The sequence below is a fragment of the Ischnura elegans genome, chromosome 2, assembly GCF_921293095.1.
Source record: "Ischnura elegans chromosome 2, ioIscEleg1.1, whole genome shotgun sequence".
In the NCBI taxonomy this organism is placed as follows: Eukaryota; Metazoa; Arthropoda; class Insecta; order Odonata; family Coenagrionidae; genus Ischnura; species Ischnura elegans.
In genome coordinates, this window is record NC_060247.1 from 119,442,323 (window position 1) to 119,460,449 (window position 18,127).

An 18,127-nucleotide genomic window follows, 5' to 3' on the forward strand; every position below is an offset into this window, starting at 1 on the left:
CCAATCTATTGATTTTTGACTATTGGTTTGACTGATAGTGTATAAATTGGAATGTCAATGTACCATGAGGAGGTTCCAGAAGAGAGGAATTTTCCTTAGCCTGAATCGTATGATCATTTTTTCCTTCCATTCTGAGCTAGAGCTCAAGAAATCGCTCCACTGATGGCAAAAAACTGACTTTCACGCAATAATTTTCTGCAATGGCTCAAGGGATGGAGATCCCATCCCTTATTCCATTTCTCAGCATGTTCCTTTTTCAATTGCTGAAACCATAGCTGTCTTTCAGCCGATCAGAATTCATGGCCGCTGAGGGCAATTGTAACGCAACACTTGGCTTATAATAGAATGACAGTTGTAAGTGCTGAAAGTGACTGAATAAGCGATGGAAAGAGCTACAGAAAAAAATGATCGTGTAATTCAGGCTTTAAATCTGTTTTAATAATAGTAAGAGAATGACTTACACTCAGTCAAATAAGTATCAGCACAATGAAAAATATCCATATATATTCCATCAAGGTCTAAAAACTTTATACTTTGACATACAACCTCATAATTTCCTTAGAGTACTGTCAGTCAATATAACATCTCAAAAATTTTTTACACAAACACCTTCAAATTTCTATAAACCAACATTTATACAAAAATTTTTATGGAGATAATTTCATATTCCTTAAACTTTTCCGGTAAAATGGGTTCAAAAGGATAGGTGATGACGTGGCTTTCAAAACTCCTTGTGCTGGGACTTTGGTGGGGTCATATGGAATTGCTGGGCTGGCTTTCAGGGATTTCTGGTATTCCTGGGTCCCTGAAATAATGAAGAATTCATTTCAGCATTGAAAGTTATTTAACATTTAAAAATATGCCATCTATTCTTTCTGCTACAATGCACATCCACGAGATTTGGGTAATACAGTAAAACCTCTTTGTAGTGAACCTCTTTACATCATAAACCTCCATAATTCATACCACCCTTACGGTCCCTTCAGATTTACTTGTAAATTTATAGAAACCTCTTTATCTCATAAAACCTCCACTTATCATATCAAGGAGACACTCTCGAGACGGCCTAACTACCTCCGCAAACTGTACCGAGACAACTAGGGACCATTATTGCAGCGGCGATTACATACATGGAATGATATTTTCAGCAATAAATGTTTCACCCTTATTTTTCTTTACACCTTTAAAATGCTGTAATTTTCACGTTAACCATTAGTTATGGCCATTTTGTTCCATATGAGAGCATGCCTAACAGTAAATAAGAAAAAAGATATCCAACTATCCTAATCATTTTAAGAGACTGTTGAAATAAGAGAGATCACATTGTTTCCTCTAGAGTCATGGTAAAAATCACGCGATAGCACTTCATTTCTATTATCATTAAATAATAGATAAATATATGTTCACTAATGCATGCATGTTTATTTAAACGCATAAATATAATGGTTTAAACGACAGTAGTGCCTTTCATTTCCAAAGGATATGAAAACATCAATCAAATTGCCCAAATTTTGGTCCCCTCCATAATGATGTAAAGAGGTTTTACTGTAATAGGTAAGTGGTTTCACTGAATAACTTGGTTGAGGACATCCATGTTTAGGTGATTTTAAAAAAGGATGTGATTTTCAGTTTGAATTTATAAAAGCAGAATCCAAAACTTCCGAGCATTTTATTTATTTTCAATTTCATCTAAGAGAAAAGACCATGTTAAAGAGAATGGTCAACATACTGATTGACCAAGAATCCTCGTAAGAACTAAAAAAAGGTTAGGCTTTTCATTAACAAGTGGAATGTCCGAAAATATAGAGCATGTTTAAAAGATAAATAGCATACTCCAACTTTCAGTAATTGCAGTCAATGATCAATCAACATTAATCACCTAGGCATCAGATGATGCCTTCCAAGAATGCAACCATTTCATCCTATTTCAAAGTGATTTTAAGAGGTTAACACTGCCCTAGACAGGCCTAATTAACATAGATTTTGTGGAAAGAGCAAGAGTAACCAAATTTATTGGCTGTTACAGGGTATTTAGTAATATCATAGTGACTTTTTTCCTCTTGGTCCAAATTATCTCAGTTGGTTATGTTTAAAACATCTTTCTCGCACTTAATATTCACTCCTCCATTTACCCTAACATGTACGTACATATCGTGAATTTTTGAACATCTCTCTCACCAGTGCACACGAGCATTGAAATGAAGTGACATTTTTGAAGAGAGACACAATTAAGGATATAGCATAAAACTTATCATACGGAATTAACAGGGCAGCAACTTAGAGTTTGTGTTGATTGGAGCTCCACCTGTCAGATGTAGAACTTGCCAGTCTTGGCTGATCAGTGATATTGGCCCAGCATGCTTCAGAAGGGATGAAATAATAAAATGATCACATAAATTGCCCCAAAACAAGGACCTTTTAAGTAACAATTGAACCAATTTTCTAAACAGGAGAATGACATAAATAAGGGAAAATGTATAGAATCTCTTCAAATTTCTCAGGTCTGTTGCAATCATGTATTTCTATTCCAATTAAACCAAATTAAATATGTTTTAAATTACAATGCAATGAAATGAATTATATGTAGAAATTTTTTAGTGAATAAATTAAAGTCTGAAGAAATTACTCATACATATCTGTACAATACTTGAGAAACAAAAATTAGGTATTCCTATTAGTTTCTGAGGCCTACATTGTGGGGAAGTTTCCTCTAATATGTATAATACATAGTTGCAATTGGCTTCACATAGGCAAAGGAACGCGAGTTGTGCCATAATGACCTTCATACTATCCCAGAAATGTAAGAAGCCAGTGCAGTCCATTCAATATTACATAAAGCCCCTTGCATTTCTGACTATGACATACAGATTTTTGGGTAAATTCCAGCCCTGGAACTGCTCTGGCTCCACAACTATTACACTGTCTTCAAATGCAATTAACTATTTGAATACTAGATAAACGTATAATTCATATCATATGCGACTTATTTCTATATACCCGATGTCGGTTGTGCAAAAACCCCCCAAAGTTTTGAACCAAAATTTAACTGAGACTCACAATGAGGGTCCCCTAAGTTATGCAATGAGCCACTTATCAATTTTACAACTTTTTCCTGACCACTTTCAAATGAAGGGCACGCTTAAAATTTGATTGGGTTACAGAAAACCAAATGCCCTACTGGTTATATTAAAATAAAACTGGAAGTTACCATCAACTTCCCCTGGAAATTATTTCAGAAATCAAAAACTCTGACACAAAACAACAATGCTGTTTTCCCATGTTGGACAGCATAGCCGTCCACAATGGTCTACCTGAGGCGGAGCCCCCAAAGAGAAATCGCAAAGTATCGCAAGGCATCTCATCAGCAGGCATGTAGTTATTCTTAAGCATTCCTTACTAACCACCCACTTCTGATTAGGATTACGCAGAGCATCACAACAGTGAATGAATGTTTGAATTAGCTTTACATATTTAGTAAAAACATAAAACGTTCACTTTTAACACATGATCATTTGTGAGACATAACATTTATTGCACAGTATATGTTTTTAGACATTTTCAGTGATAAAAAACATAAACAAAAACAAAATCCTCTTTCATTATTCTTGTGCACATAAGTGAATATTCTTCCCTGCGGCAGCATAACCACTATCAGCCTACTACTTTGATAGTAAGGTAATCAATTTCAGCAAAAATGAAAACATGAATTTTTTGATTTAATAAACCTTCCAATGGACTTAATTTCATACAAGAGAGACTTGCATGATTGGAAACTCTTTCATAGCAAAAAGCTTTCACAAGAAGCTGTCCTGTCAAATATGAACCTATAATTACAAGTCCTGGCAAAAGTCCATATCTGATTGCTTTTGCATTTTAACTTATACAACATTTCCAATATATTCCTTACCTTGGGAAAGGTTCCGGGATAACACAATTTTAACTTTCTTGTCCGAAGATGGAGTTTTACTTTTGCTAGCAGACTCCTTAAAACAATTAAAAAGATAAATATTAGACACAAAATTAGAAATTATGGTTAACATAAAATATATATTCAATCCATAACTCTTATCCTTAAATATCCACTATTTTATTCTCACAAGAAAGTTTAAGGTAATATCTGCCTGATCACCTTTAATTATGTAAAAAAAACAAATAAAAATATACCTCTTTTCACTTAAATATAGAAAATATTTCTCGATATTCACACATTCTAAACAAAGTACATTGTTATCTTATTCAGCCATCCACTAAGCTCATTAGTTAGACTTAGTCTCACCTCAACTCTGGCCAATCTGAAATTTCCTGAGCTAACTGACTCAGATTGGCTAATTCACCTTCAAGGAATGACCGTGTCCATATTATGTCACTGTTTTCAGTCATCCAAAATAGATCAGTAATCATAAGAGTTTACCAAATTACTGTTTTTTAAAGGTATAATTAGCATGTAACATAACCACAGACAAACACTTTCACGGTTTAAGGGTTTTTATTGACTTTTTATTTAAGTAAAGGTACTTCGAAATGAGGTAGTTAGTTCAAAACTGGGTCTTACAAATATCTGTGGAGTACAATATCAACACAAACTTTTGTCTGTGATTATTGTATAAGCCACATAGTTCCAGAAAATGTTGCCATGCTTTCTTAAGTTATATGTATTAGAAAAAGTTGGCAACAATACCTCAAATGAGTGTTTACTCTCTTATGGGAAACTGCACTTTAAAAATCTGCACCAGCCAGAAATACTACGTTTCAAATCTCATGTGCATAGGTGATATTGTTAATTTATCATTAATACTTAAAATCTACGAAATAGCAATTAAATTGAAATACACGACCTCCATGTTTTTAGATATGTGACATTAGCTTGTACACGTAACTACAGTGGAACCTCGATAAAACGAAACCCCACGGTGCACTAATAAACACTCACTATAGCGAATTGTCGCTTTACCGGAGGTGGTGCAAATAATAGCCAATATACCTCATATTACTCCTTTATTTTTATTTTCTCGCTTAGACGTGTTTGATGTTTTTTTGGCCATGGTGTGTTCCATCAAATGCTTTCTATTCATGCAACTCATGGACGTGCGGGTATGCTGACGACTGCTTTCTGCCGCCCGAGGAACAAAAGAAGATCAAGCATTCGCAAATGCTAATGCCACTATATTTTCACCAAAATTAACTACTTATTTATCGAACGACAGTTTACCACATAAATTTGAGACTGAGCACTCCATTAACTTCATTTCTAACAGATCACTAGCAATTACAGAGATTAAGGAGTCTTGGTGTAAGTTTTTCCGGCGGTGAAACCCTCGCTGTGGCGAAAGCCAACACCAAAAGGGCCTCGTAAAAACGAAATTTTTAACATGCTTATTATAGGATCAATTGACGGTGCATCGGCTATCTCTCGTAATAGCGGGGGTCTCGCTATAGCCCGTACTCGCTTTAACGAGGTTCCACTGTATGTAGTTTGCTCTTTGGCATTTGTTAATTTATTATTTTAGTTTGATAAATAGCAATTCTCAGTCCTCTTTTTTCCTTCCTTTAAATCTTCTCAGGATAAATGAATATGTAGCTAGTTTGACAAATTCTTAATAACACAGGAAAATCTTTAATCAAAGGAAATTCCATGGTGTACTAGCACAAACATTTCTACCTGGGGAAAGGTTTTTGTAGGTGTTTATAAACCCCTTATTGAGAAGAAAGTGGATAATTGCTACTTGAAGGGATTTGAAGCATTAAACTCCATCGTCACATTTGGACTACTGTGAAGATCATTCAAATGTTAAAGGCAGTTATTTAAACTTATCATTTAACTTGTGCGCAAGTTGTAGTAAAGAGCGAAGAACTGATGGCTGGGTGTGCAGGCATCAATGCGTTAACGATGTGTAAGCATACAAATTAAAAGTTAATATAAAAACTAAAAAGGCAAAAAATGGTCTGGATATATAAACTCTTCTCGGGATCCCGTGCGGGTAAGATTATGTTAGAGTGCCGACGTTTTGGGTACCGACTCGTTACCCATTTTCACAGCTACTGAAAGAATTTTTCACTTAAAATATTCTTTCAGTAGCCGTGAGAATGAGCAACGAGTTGGTATCCGAAACGTCGACGCTCTTACATATCTTATCCATGCGGAATCTCGAAAAGAGTTTATACACATTGTTCCTTGGGAAAGTGTAAGATCTTACACAATGATCTGGATATTTTCATGGAGACCTTATCAAACCATATACCTCAGCACCCACTGCAAAACAATTTATGGTTATACCTCGCGTATGCAAATACTTGTTTGAAGAATGCATTGGTGTAATAGATTTCAAACTGCTGACTATTCAAAGAACATTGTAAAATAAAAATTTATCCTTACCAATTCCGCTTTCTTCGCTGAAAGAGGGGTGATTGGTTTCCTGCCGAATGGAGAGAAAGGGTTGCGCCTCAGTTTTCTCAACACCAACTCTGTTTCACACCCTTCCGTGTCCTCGACACCCTTGGGCGTCGCAGTCGCTACATCACCACTACCCGCCTTTGTCCTCTTGGCACCCTTGCCCCCACTGCTTTCCACCACCCAACCACCACCTCCCACACTACTCCTCAACCTTGTTGGTCTCGGGGGAGATTTTAGTTCACACACTGCCCAACCATCACCCACTGAACACCTACTCTTGCATGGCGTAGGAGCCACGACTTCCTCCTCCACAGTCTTTGCTTTCGTTGAACGTGTGTTGACCTGCTTACCCCGAGTTGCCTGCTTAATGCGACCGTTGACTTTCTCTGTGTCCTGGACATTTTTGTCCTTACCTTCCTTCGTCACAATGCCCCTTTTAACTGCATTCTTTTTTACAACATCCTTCTTTGCAATTTTCTTTTCCACAGCATCGCTTTGAACACCTTCATCATCGACACCGTTTTCCTCCAGTTTCCTCTTGGCAGCTCTCCGTTCGGCTCTACTTTTTCTCTTCCCACGCTTCCTTTTCCTGCCTTTGGATGCCTCAACGTCCTCGGGCAATTTCCCTGGATGATAGAAAATATGCGGGATGTTTTAACTCGTACATCTATACAAAATGAATCTGCAGTAATGAGCAGCATTACTTGAACAACTATAGAATTGCATGATCAAAAGGAAAGTATTTTGAAGTACTGTAGCATAAACACATGCTACACAGATGCCATTTAGCCACCATATTACTGATGATTTCATTAACCCTTGCAATTATAGAGATGGTGATTCATCATCTGCTCATAATGGACCTTTCTTACAAAGACAACAATTCCCTGTTCCAGGGTATGGACCATAATTGGTATTTTTATGCAGGTAACTCCCAAGAAATATAGTAAGACAACAGGTTATCTTGCGACAAAAAATATTAGGTATATAACAATAACAGGGCAAGAGTATTGGAGCATTACCAAGGAAGAAAGTCAGTATAATCCTATGCAGAAGGTAGAATATGGGTTAAAATCTCAAGATAAATTAACCATCTGCAAGCAAGCATTTTAAAATGTCTTAGAAGCAGATTCAGGCATCCATATTTGAAATAGAAATGATTAGCAGCTGTACATTTTAAGCTCAACCATAAATTTTTGGAATTAAAAAACATTCAGGAAGTTCCTTTCACAGTATAAATAGGACAAATTGCAACCCAACTTAAAAATACCTTGCCAAAATTTTCAACATCATAAACTGATGTGCCATAAATAGTCAATTTTGAATCAGTATGATATTAAGAAAACAATTTTTGCTTACCATTCATCATTTTTTTCTTTTTCTTCGGTGGGGCATCTTCATCATCCAAACCTAAATCTTCCTTCAGCAGTTTATTTTCGAGACTGAGCAGTTCCTTAGCGGCACGCTTCACTTGATTCTTCACCTCCTGCCTTTTCAAATGTAACTTAGATGGAATGGTTCCCACTTCAAGAGGGTACTGCCCTTCAGTGATAGAAAATATCCTTAGGGGTTCAAAGGGAGAAATTAGAGTAAAAAAATTAGAACTAAGGATTTCCCATTTAAATTTAAAAAAAAAATGAAGAGCAACTACAGTTAAATCTCCATTAATATTTTTTCCATCTTGATTTTTAAAGTTATACTTAGTTTTTCTTTCTATTTTCAATTTTTTATCCTTTTAACAGTCAATCATTAAATTGCAAATACAGTGGAACTTGGTTAGTATGTTCCTCCTTAGTACGTTTTCCTCCTTAGTACGACGATTTCTCTCGGTCCCGGTACCATCGAAACAAAATACAGGCAAAAGTATTTGGTTAGTACGTTTGAAAAAATTGCGCTTTCCTGGTTAGTACGCTCAATTGCTAGCCGTGACGCAACCCGCAATTCGTTCACCAGTATCTTCTTAAGGGTCGTAAAGCTCCGAATTCATGATTTAATTTATTATTACTAGCCATTAAAATTCTTGCATTCATTCCACATATATTTCTTCGACCGTGATTTATCCAAATGCATTTCTCAATTCTTATGACGCGATGAATAATAAAATATGGCCATTTATCAGGTATGTCTGACTATGCAAAACTGCAGCCAATGAGAAGCCCCAATTTTCCCCACCCCGAGCTCCTCACCTTCTGTTGCCTCTGGAGTGCCCACTACGCACAAATTTCACGAGAGGGCAATTGTTGCCATTGCACGAGTTATCATGATGAAGAAATGAGTCTTATCCAATTCCCACTTTATCTAAAGCAGTACTGCACGACGTCAATGCTACGGAGTACGTGCGTATTTGACTACTGCTGCGGAAGCAGACGATGCTCTGGATCTACACGCGAAGCTTACTTAAAAATACTTGATCTCGGCACGAAAGCAGACGACATTAAACAAATTTTAAAAGTAAATTTCAACTGTATAATATAAAATCTTCTTGTAATTACGTCGTAATCTAATAATCTTGCGTGTTATTATTCGATATATCGATCGCTATAACAATCAATATGGCTTTATTCCAGAAGCGAATGTGTACGGCTGTTGCTGTAATTTAAGGTTAATATAATTTTGTCCAATTTTTATGATGCTTAAAAACAACCCGTTGACATACTCAGGGTTGTTGTTATATTCTGAGTATGCTGTGACAAAAAAGAAATGACTTAGCTTTACTTGTCCTCTTTCTATAAATACATATAGGATAAATCACGGGAGAAAGACGCCGTTTTCATGTAATTGTCTTCGGAAAATCTATGAAACATTGTGATTTTTTAATCACATGGTATTGTTTTTCGAAATGTAGCGCCCATTTTCTTTATTTTAAAGGTGAAAAGAGTTCAGGAAGGCGATCCTACGAGAACTACTGATAGTAATTGTAATTATGACGACTTTTCCACAGATAGCAATTACCCCGACTGCTATTTTTTACTTTCCTTGTTAGCACGTTTTCCTGGTTAGTACGTTCATTTTTTGTGGTCCCTTCAGAAACGTACTAAACAAGTTCCACTGTATGTAGTTTGACTCACAACTGCTAGAGTCAAGTTGCGTATGGAGGCTCACTATTTTAAATACAAGTACATGTCTGATATATGATCCTTACTAAGCACGTTATACAGTGAGTCCTCGTTTAACGTCACTTACCGTTCCTGAAAAATGTGACAATAAACGAAATGACGTTAATCGAAACATAATATCCCATAAGAAACAATGTAAAAAGTGAATATCGGCTCCTGGACCTCACAATTCCTTCGCGAAAAAATTTTAGCGTATCATATCTGGGGCATTTTTTACGATGGGAATGCCAAGCTATGGCATAAATACGAGTTCCTGTCTTCATCAACGACAATAGCAGCACTGACGTAAATCCTTCTCCATTTTTGTAACTTCCCGCATTTGCTTTTCAGCTTCGCTATGGTGGTCGCCCAGGCGAGCGTCGCCTGGGCATCATCATCGCTGAAACATCGTCGCAGTTACAGGAACCAAAATTATTGTGAACACGGCGAAAAAAGTGACTACAAAAACTCCAAGTTCTACACGGAAAATTTCCTTGAAATCACTTTTTAGGTTCCCGAAAACCATTATGTCAAGTAAAACCTTGCGCACCTACCTAAGAATTCATTTAGCAGAAAATTTGCTAAAACCGTAATCGCAATTAACTATAAACACACCGTTTTACACTTCGTTTAGACTGACTGTATTACCGCCCACAAAACGAACAACCTGCAACCCCCGCCGCTTCGCATTTTTTTCTCGCGCGAAATTTAAAAGCCTTGACGTTATCGCGAAGCGAAGGTGCGATAAACAAATTACGGTCTCAAACTTTCGTGACGTTATTGCGAAATGACGTTAAACGGGGTGACGTAGAACGAGGACTCACTGTAATACATAACCTGTCCAAAATATTAAATATCACACTACAATGAAGTCAATTCAGGATATATTAACGTATAAATATTCATATAGTCTATAAATTCACTAATTTTTAACACCAAAATAACATTTAAAAACATTATTTTGCAATTTTTCATAGAATATTCTTTAATATCTCCTCTCCTAATGAGATTATTTATATGACAAATATTACTTATGATAATGAAAATCATCATTAAATAAATATTAATTAAAATAGGATATAAAATGCACTTTAAGCCACATCAAAGAAATTCTGTGCACCTTTTTAATAGTAATAAAGAAAAAACTAGGAAAAGAACGAACAATAATGGAAATCAGACATCTAATCATTGGATAGACGTACAAAATGAATAAAACAAGAACTGAATTACAAAAAAGAGGAACAAAAAGCTAAATGCACTTATTACAATTGGATTCAATCGGCTATATTTTGGCCTCGATCAAAGTTAGCATAAAAAATTTAACTGTGGTAGAGTAAAAATTTCAATTAACTGCACTGCATCAAATGCTGAAAGATGCAGTAAAAATTACTTCTCGGATTACTTAAATCACTCAAACTCAATACATGCATTTAACATTCCATTTGCAAAAGCATGACAACTTAAAAATGTTGTCGACATCATTGTAACATTTTGTTTTTACAGAAGGAGAAAAATTGCTCAACGTCAGGTCAGAAGACGAAATAAGTCTTAATTTGAAACCTGGGTTGATTCGATGAAGTGTTTTGTGCGGATCAACAAAGTCAATATCACTTACATTTTAGTGAATCATTCACGAATGTACTGCACTTCAAAAGAAACATTCCAAAATTCTCTCAAAAAAAAACCTGAGAATAAGAAAAATGACAAACCTTTTCGCTAACTCCTCCACACGTCGCTTCAGCTTGGGCCTAATGGATGGCTCCTTTGCTTCCTCTTTCAGCATAGACGAGAGGTCAGCAAAATCCACATCCAACTGGGGCAGCACGACACTCACTCCACCAGCCCTCGGGTCCTTCACTGCCAGCACCTCCTCACCCCCCTCCTCCTCCTCTTCACTGCCTCCCTCGTCTTTTTGCTCAGCACCATCTTCACCCTCCTCAGCACCATCATCTTCTTCTTCAGCATCTTCATCTTCTTCGTCGTCCTCCTCCTCCTCTTCTTCTTCCTCACCTTCTTCTGTTTGGTGCCATCCCTTTCTTCTTAACTGGACAAAAAAACAAATGACAGCCATTATTGGGAGCTCAACAGGGAACGGTATTTGACGGCATGTAAGACGCACCCTTCTTTCCAACATAATAGCAAAAAAAACCACATGCGTCTCATGTGTGAAGGTTCGATCTCCATGGAATAATATTCAAAACTGACGCCATTATATTCACTACTTTATATTCATTAATCAATTGAATGTTGTAGATGTCATAGCTATTATATGATGTTATTTATTGTTCATTCATCATATTACGTATGACTATCATTTTGCTGGCTTCTGCGATATTGAAGGAGTAGGGAGGAAGATGGTATTTTTACAATAGGGTAGTTTCCTTCATAAAAGAAAACGAAAGTCATCGATTGCGATTCGTTACCCATCATTACTGTATTCATAATATACAAATTATTTCGTTTTAGAAATACCGGTTTAGACGAATGGCAATGGTCCATTTTTATCTTCATTTGAAAATGGCCAGATTGGCGCCCATGCGATGCCCCTCCACGTGACGTCACAGGGACCTAGTTTCCATACGAGAAGATAGGAGTTATACGTCGTCTGAGGTTACCAATGCATGCATGAGGCGTAGAGCTCAGGGAAACATGCCTTAATAATCACTTATTAAAACTGGCTAAGGTCGGAAAGTTTTCTTCATTTCATAAGGTATTAATAATCCTTATTTAAGCCAAGCGCTACCAGCCAGCAGGGTACTCAGCTACCCGCTAGCAGCCTGCGTCGTATCGGCGCTCAACTCGCCTCAAGGTCACCTCACACGGCGGCAGCGGGAACCAGAAATACGTCACACAGAGAGATTTCCCGACATTCATACTCACGCGTCGCATTTTCGCCCGCTTGAAAATTATCACTTTTCATTTTATCGCAAAAAATAGATATCGTCATTTAAAAATCTAAAAGCGTGAAATACGTACTCCAGGAGTAATAATCTTTCAATTTAGGCAATAAAAAAATAATAGGAAACCACCCTATTAAGCTCGTTCAATATCTCAATTTGATATGTAGGATCTTATAAGATGCAAAAGGAACAAGCCTAAGTTGTTGGGGTGCTGTGCTTCGGGATAGTCTTTTTTTCTTGTGCGTGCCATACTGAAATGAGGGTGTGTGCTGGTGTGTTATATGCTGTCAAATATGGTAATTTTCTATTCCTTTTTTATTCCTTAAATGAAATTTTCTAAAACGGAATTTGAATGTGATGATATTTGATTTAAAAAAGAAAGTAAATAGCCACTTTTTCATTTTTATTATAAGCGCAAATTAGTAGTGGAACAGCAAAGAGACATGCTGATCTAGAATGATGGAAAATCTATCCTGAAAAACAAATTCACCAAATGTCATTTTCCACAAGTTTCTGGCAACTCAATTTGAAAATCAGAAGTTTAGGCATCACATGACTTTCATAGAAATAAAAGTCGAATAGAAAAAAATGTGGTTTACATCTACAATAAAAATATTGCTGGGACGAACACTGATAAAAAGTTTGTTACACCGAAAGTATCACAATTTTAAAAACTGGCGTGTCACCACAACACTTTCACATAAATACTGTAACTGAAGTTTATTGCCCTTGTGACATAAAAATGGCACTGTAGTCATTTTATAAAGATTAAAAATAGGGAAGTATAAATATGAGCGTTCAATTGTCCATTATCACTTTTTTACTCCAACGGTTATAATTCATGAAAGGAAACATTTTAAAACAAAATTGTGACAAGTATTTGTTTTGTGTCACTTAGTTACGACAGAACTTCCTCCATATTCCTGCATACCAAGGGATATACAATCATGTAAATATCTCTCTCAAGTTAAATACAGCAATTAGTAAACATACCTCTTCATAATCGAGGCCAACATCACTCTGCCGCATCAAATAGTTAAAAACTGTCTCCGTAATGGTATCAGCAACTCGTGAATCATCGTTCTTCAATAGAAGTTGTACAAACGGCCGCAACATCTGGATTACCACGTCAGACTCAGGTGGTTGTTGATTTTCATCCACTGCTTTGGTCAGTTCCTCCAAGTAAATGTCGGAGAAATGAAGCAAGAGACCAATGGGAACACCTTCTGAAGCACCGTAGGGCTTGAGGATAGTTTCTTTAAACACTTTGCATAGAGCTGGAGCACCTGATGGCCAGCCACACTTGCGAGCCCATTCAAATGACTGCCGCAGAAATCTTCTCACAAGCTGTAGAAATCGGATTAAATTAAAAATACAACAATGCACTAACTTGGCTAGCTCTACACACCACACTTGAAATTTTTCTGTTTCTTCCAATAAGGTTTAAATATCATTAATAAATTTTCTGAAAACAAAATAGGCATGTTCGTATCATAGGGCATGACTTATTCTTTACCACAACCACAAAATAGGCAGTTGGGTTTCGAATGGATATGTATTTTTTTTAAATCAGGCATATTGAGAGGTCGGCAAGGAAGCATAAATGTAACATAAATTATTTTCATACGATAGAGAACTCAATTTTTAAAGATGATGCTGATAGTTACAAGACAAAAATTTAGTTGGTACATCTCGCTATAAATTTTTGAAGAATCGAATAGTTTAATGTCCTGGATGCTAACAGGCTGCAGTTAGGGTCAGCTTCCTTCACCCCTACTTGCCATTATTCCTTATTACACCTTTACTAGAAAAAGTTGAGGCAGTACATAATTGCATTCAGGTAACACAGACTGTGAGGGATTCTTTAAACACTATCATACAAATGAATATAATTTCAATGTGTGCATAAAAAGCCTTAGGCTTTCATGATCTATCAATCAATATAAACAAAAGGTATCAATTTCAAAAGATGCATAGCCTACTCACAAAAATCTTAATCATTTCCATATAGTAATAAGGAAATTTGATCCTGGTTGTATGTTCGAAAATCGCAATATGACCAATATTTATTTTGATGGTAAGTTAGTTGACAGTGTTTCCAGTCCATTGAAGTGTTGGGTCACAATTTGACACTAAATTAACTCTAACTTAAAAAACCATTATGCATTAGAAGTCTCAGGTGAATGTGATTCCCTGTGATATGAGGTTTTCCTTCAAGGCCTTTGCATACTCTTCATTACTACTATTTTGTAGCATTTACTTGTCCAGCGCATCTCAGTTGTCCTTTAAAAGAACTTGCTTCATAGGAGGGCAATTGAAGCACACAATTTCATTCCTCTTCTTTTACTCCTCACAACTTCCTCTTCATTTATTACCTAAACAAGCTATGGCAGAAATTTCTGACAGGGTCACGCGGTCAAAGTTATCATCATCTGTTCATATCAATCACCCGAAGCATCAGAAACTGCACCTACCATTGATTTTCTATTAAAAGTATCTCATATGCTTGGAAAATAAGAGCTAAAAGTAAGTTCTGTCTGGACTGTAAGTTTATGTGAATCACTCACTGTCTTGTGATACCATGATAAGTGATATTACTAGGAGACATTGGGAACAATGTGCAATTGGGACAGAGGCCAATGAAAAGTGCAGGCCCTATTAGCTGATACCCAACTTTGGTATTTGGAGTGGAGCAAGCAGCCATACCCTACACCAAAGACATAATATTTACCATAAAACAGGGGCCCATAAAATAAAAATAAGAGCAAATTTGTCATTTAGCCCAACAGCCACCACATTTAGGCATCTTACATAATCTCAACATGTTAAACAATCAACCTAATTTATTTAAGGATATTTAGCCATTCCCACCCCCACAAAATATTTTAAAGGCCTGTTTGCACAATACATTAACACGTACAAATTTATGTCTGTTGGCGTGAATGATTTTTGTGGACCAGAACCGAACATGTACAAATGCACGAACCAAATTAGAACAGGTTCTATTTTCTGTGCATGCATTTGCACAAGTTAGGTGGTTACACGGTGCATTTTGGCATTTATTCTCGTGTTCATACATTTCGACATTAACTTGTACGTGTTAATGTACCATGTAAACAGGCCTTCAAGAGGTTGAAATCTTAAACAGCACAGAAAAAATACACCACACACCCTAAGTGTGAACATACCACTTGAATACACAGCCTTGTCACATAACAAATTGACAAATATTGGGAATCTGTAATATACACATATGTACTAGTTTCCCTGTGATTGGTAAATAATACAAATATTGATGCCTAGCCCTGCCCTCAATTCTCCCACTGACTGATCTTGTCAGATGTATGTATTTCTGTTCTTTTAACAACTTCGGTAACTTGACTACATCTTGTATCTATAAACCAAACTCAGATGAACATCATGAGTGTCATTTGTCTTGTATTAGCCTTTTGCAGTTTGTATGGTTTTGCTAAAAGATAGCCAAATATTCTGCTCCACTAAACCACTACTTCTTAATAGCCATAATGGATACTGCATGTGAATAATTAATTAGATTTAGCACTCACCATTTGGAATTTATCCAGTCTATACTGATCAATGCCATTCCATTCTTGTATCATAGTTAGGAAGAAGCATTTGATAAATAAATCACCACCTTCCCCAATTGAATGGATTAGATTACTAATGTTTTCAGCCACCTCTTCCTGTGAAATTAAAATAAATTCATTAAAACTGACTGACTAAATAAATCCAAAAATATCTACGGCAAATATACGTCACTAATAATTTTACAAAACATTATGTTTACATAATAATAAACACATCCCTTGAGCTTCCATTCCAAGTACAAATTCCAATGGTGCAAGTTGCTTCTCATGAATGCATACTATGATTAATTAACCTAAGGTGGCCAAGGTAAAACACTTTTTAAAATAAAATACCCCTTTGTTTCCCTCCACAGTTGTCACAATTAAAAGACCAAGAATTCAACGAATGAAACACTATCCTTTTACTCTTACATTGTAGCGATTCCTTATCCCATCTCTTCAATCTCAGCTGCTAAGCCCCTTCCCACTCTGCTAAAGCTATGGGTAGGGACCACTCTGGACCATTTGTAATGTGTACAATAAATTGAATTGAGTTAAATGCGTGAGGGACTATGAATACTTCTGTATGAATATACATCTCAAAAATGTATGCATAAATAAAAATTGTCAAGGTGAAAATACAAGTTATTCAAATTTAGCGAAGGAAGATCTGGATAAATAGAGGCACCATCCTGAAAATGCACCGAACATAACTCATACTCACAATGACACTAATCTCTGACACTGTTCAGTTATTGTTCATTCTAAGGAATCCGAAAGGAAATTATTGATAACGATGCATTCTAATGGCTTCCAGAAATAATATACAACCAGATCCAAACATTCCATTTACAAAAACTAAGTAATTCACTCTCAACAAAAAATGTCCAAAGTTGGACTTTCATATTAAAATACGACCAGTCACATAAGTAATAATTAAATCACTAATAAATTAAGAAAATCGGTCAGTAACGTAAATGATTTTAAGAAATAGACACAGGATATCAATCTTTTTAAGCCATTCAATCTATACTCTGAAGACACGGAAGATCTGAGAACACGTTTTTACCATAATCTCTCTAGGACACACACACTAACGAAATTGACATAAATCCGGAGATAGTGAAAGGAAACGTATATGGAGATTACCTGATACATCAGTAGCTGCAGTCACACAGTATACAAATGCAATTTAATGACCCATGATCTTAAACTTAAGGCCATCAACGATTTTACTCAGAAAATGAGGAAGAAACTAAGCATTCCTCTGGCTTTCTCTATAAACATTTAGCCAAGGTTCTTCAACCTGCAACTGACTTGGTATCAAGTAAAAAGTCGGAAGCATGGGAGTAACATGGCATGAATTAAAATTTGCTCTAATTTGTATGGTGAATTTTACACGATTCATGCCGGTGAATGGAGTTAACTTACACCTGAAACACCTTTCAGAAAAGAAAATCAGCCTCTGATATCGGGACATAAGTGAAAGTACCTGAACAAGTGGTTTATCCGACATCCACATGCAATAAAATATCCCCTTCCATATTCTTAGATAATCCTCCTTGGAAAAACCTGCGAAAAATACACGAAAATGAATAGTTGGTGGTCAATCACATTACAATAGCCGTCTGTGATAAATGGCCACAACATTACCACTCGTTCCGTCATGTGTGCGGGCATGCAACCATTTATGTAGCCTCTTCAAAGCACGATCTCTTTTAGTTTTGTCATTACCAGCAAGAGTCTTGGCAAAATGCAGCTCTTGGGCAATTAATAATTTCTTCTTTTTATCCTCCATGCCTAATTTTTTGAAAAGCTTCCACACAACGTGCAAGGCGCATGTGCTGCCATCTCGGCGTGGATGCCCGAAACCAGCAAACCCAGTGGGAGACATTTCGGCATTCAATTTGTCTTTACGTGACATCTTGTGGTGACATTCAAAACAAACTTAGGACCCATATTTAAACAAGAATTTTAACGTAGAGCCAGAATGTATGTATACCCTAACATTAGCGCGCTAAAATGTGAGAATAGCGAACTGAGAAAAAGGTAAATCTGACGGAGTCAAATATTAAGCTAACTTTCCTTTTATTGGAGCAGACGCATTGTTCCATAAGAAAAAATTCAGTTCATACTATTCCAAATGTGCTTCAG

General features: G+C 36.3%; 1 protein-coding gene across 2 annotated transcripts; it reads right to left on the minus strand.

The window, feature by feature from the left end:
• Positions 1–487: 487 nt before the first annotated feature.
• On the minus strand, positions 488–17,836 carry LOC124154506 (ribosomal RNA processing protein 1 homolog A-like). Of its 2 annotated transcripts, XM_046528292.1 has the most exons (10): positions 17,627–17,836; positions 17,466–17,545; positions 15,953–16,090; positions 13,380–13,733; positions 11,196–11,530; positions 7,751–7,953; positions 6,374–7,017; positions 3,908–3,983; positions 2,258–2,360; positions 717–805 (listed from the first exon to the last, which is right to left on the minus strand). In XM_046528292.1, the coding sequence occupies exons 1-9, from the start codon at positions 17,769–17,771 to the stop codon at positions 2,278–2,280; spliced, it is 2,058 nt and encodes a 685-aa protein (XP_046384248.1). In that variant the 5' UTR covers positions 17,772–17,836; the 3' UTR covers positions 717–805; positions 2,258–2,277. The 2 variants fall into 2 exon arrangements, with proteins under 2 accessions (XP_046384247.1, XP_046384248.1); XM_046528291.1 differs by lacking the exon at positions 2,258–2,360 and having other exon boundaries at positions 488–805; positions 17,627–17,835.
• Positions 17,837–18,127: the final 291 nt, after the last annotated feature.

Coding starts and splice junctions, on each gene's coding strand:
- LOC124154506 (XM_046528291.1), bottom strand. CDS start 17,771: ATGGAGGATAAAAAGAAGAAATTATTAATTGCCCAAGAGCTGCATTTT. Junction 7,018..7,750: donor AAAGAAAAAAATGATGAATG/GTAAGCAAAAAT, acceptor TCTATCATCCAG/GGAAATTGCCCGAGGACGTT. Junction 3,984..6,373: donor CAGCGAAGAAAGCGGAATTG/GTAAGGATAAAT, acceptor AATTGTTTTAAG/GAGTCTGCTAGCAAAAGTAA.